Source organism: Sinocyclocheilus grahami, unplaced genomic scaffold (genome assembly GCF_001515645.1).
Source record: "Sinocyclocheilus grahami isolate Dianchi unplaced genomic scaffold, SAMN03320097.WGS_v1.1 scaffold11907.1, whole genome shotgun sequence".
NCBI lineage: Eukaryota > Metazoa > Chordata > Actinopteri > Cypriniformes > Cyprinidae > Sinocyclocheilus > Sinocyclocheilus grahami.
In genome coordinates, this window is record NW_015514113.1 from 4,342 (window position 1) to 6,195 (window position 1,854).

Genomic DNA, 1,854 nt, shown 5'->3' on the forward strand with positions numbered 1-1,854 from the left:
TAGTTGCTCTGGATGATGACAAGATTGTTGGTGGATATGAGTGCAAACCCCATTCCCAGTCCTGGCAGGTGTCTCTGAACTCTGGCTACCACTTTTGTGGTGGCTCTCTGGTCAGCGAGTACTGGGTTGTGTCTGCTGCTCACTGCTACAAGTCGTAAGTGATGTCTTCATAAAGTAGTTCATGTATCAGTCCATTGGTTTCCTCAGATCTGAACAGTATTTGACTTGGTCTTTCAGACGTGTGGAGGTCCGTTTGGGTGAGCACAACATCGAAGTTGATGAGGGTTCTGAGCAGTTCATCTCCTCTGAGAAGGTCATCCGCCATCCCAACTATGACTCCTGGACAATTGACAGTGACATCATGCTGATCAAGCTTAGCAATCCCGCAACCCTCAATCAGTATGTGCAGCCTGTGGCCCTGCCCAATGGCTGTGCCGCCGCTGGCACCATGTGCAGTGTCACTGGCTGGGGAGACACCATGAGTTCCAGTAAGTGTCAGGATTCATGATGCCACTTCTTTACACTACATGTTCATAGCACTTTGGTTCACTCCATCTCTGCTGCTGTTGTATTCAATTCTTTGCAGCTGCTGATTCCAACAAGCTTCAGTGTCTGGAGATCCCCATCCTGTCCGACAGCGACTGCAACAACTCCTACCCTGGTATGATCACAGATACCATGTTCTGTGCTGGATACCTGGAGGGAGGAAAGGACTCTTGTCAGGTAGAGGATGACAAGAAATAGAATTGTTGCATGAACATTATATGAGACAATCTTAATAATAATAATTTGTTATGTTTCTGTTCTTCAGGGTGACTCTGGTGGTCCTGTGGTGTGCAACAATGTGCTGCAGGGTATTGTGTCCTGGGGTTATGGCTGTGCTGAGAAGAATCATCCTGGTGTCTATGGCAAGGTAATATAGTAGTTGTTGTTGTTGTTTAATAATTGTTACAATGTGTTTGGTTTAAAATTAAGCACTTATTTGATTTTTATGAATGGTCTTTTCTTCAAGGTCTGTATGTTCAGCCAATGGATCGCCGACACCATGAATAGCAACTAAATCTGATACGTAATCACATACAGCCTCCAAATCTGCAATCCATCAGTTTTTCTTTGTTTTGGAGGTTAAAAACCTGTAAAAATAAAAGCATTTAAAAATATTTCCCAAAGTGTTTCATTCATATTTGTCAATGAACACTGAATATATTGTTTTAAATACTTTAACAGGCCTACATTTAAAGGTGCAGTAAGTAATCTCTGGAAAACGCTGTTGATATTTGAAATGACCAAAACAAACATGGCCCTACCCAAAAGGATCACACCCCTATCTTGATGCCTCCGCCTCCACATTCATGTACATGCTATACAACACAGGCAATGATTAAGGGGTTATAGCGATCACTAAAAGAGGAACCAAAACAAAAAAGTTATCCGGTTACTGATGTAACCTTGGTTCCCTGAGATGGGAACAAGACATTGTGTACAGCATAAGAAGACGCTTTGGGGAAAGACCAAAGTCTTATTCCCTTAACGCTATTACATTGCAAGGGGACAGGAAAGTGCCATATATAAGCAATGAGTGGCATTTTACCAGAAGATTTCTACTGAATAAGAGAACTTATGAAAGACCTGAGCATAACTAACACAGCTTGAATGCAACGTCTCGTTCCCTACTCAGGCAACCGAGGTTACATCAGTGACCAGAGATGTTTCCTTTCGAGAGGGTCTCTTGACGTTGAGTACAGCGTAAGCTGACACTTTGGGGAATGTATAACTTCGCACCATGTTACTGTGAAGTGCGCTCAGCATAAGTGGAGGCATAAAATAAGTAAATAAAAAAACAATTATTATTTA

At 42.4% G+C, this 1,854-nt stretch overlaps 1 protein-coding gene across 1 annotated transcript; it reads left to right on the forward strand.

The window, feature by feature from the left end:
- Window positions 1-3: 3 nt before the first annotated feature.
- Window positions 4-1,060, forward strand: LOC107578776 (trypsin-1-like; the record flags this gene model as incomplete). Its single annotated transcript, XM_016264694.1, has 5 exons — window positions 4-154; window positions 238-488; window positions 587-723; window positions 812-913; window positions 1,013-1,060. Coding segments are annotated over 5 exons (689 nt in total), but the record flags the coding sequence as incomplete, so codon positions are not given.
- Between the last annotated feature and the right edge of the window lie 794 nt (window positions 1,061-1,854).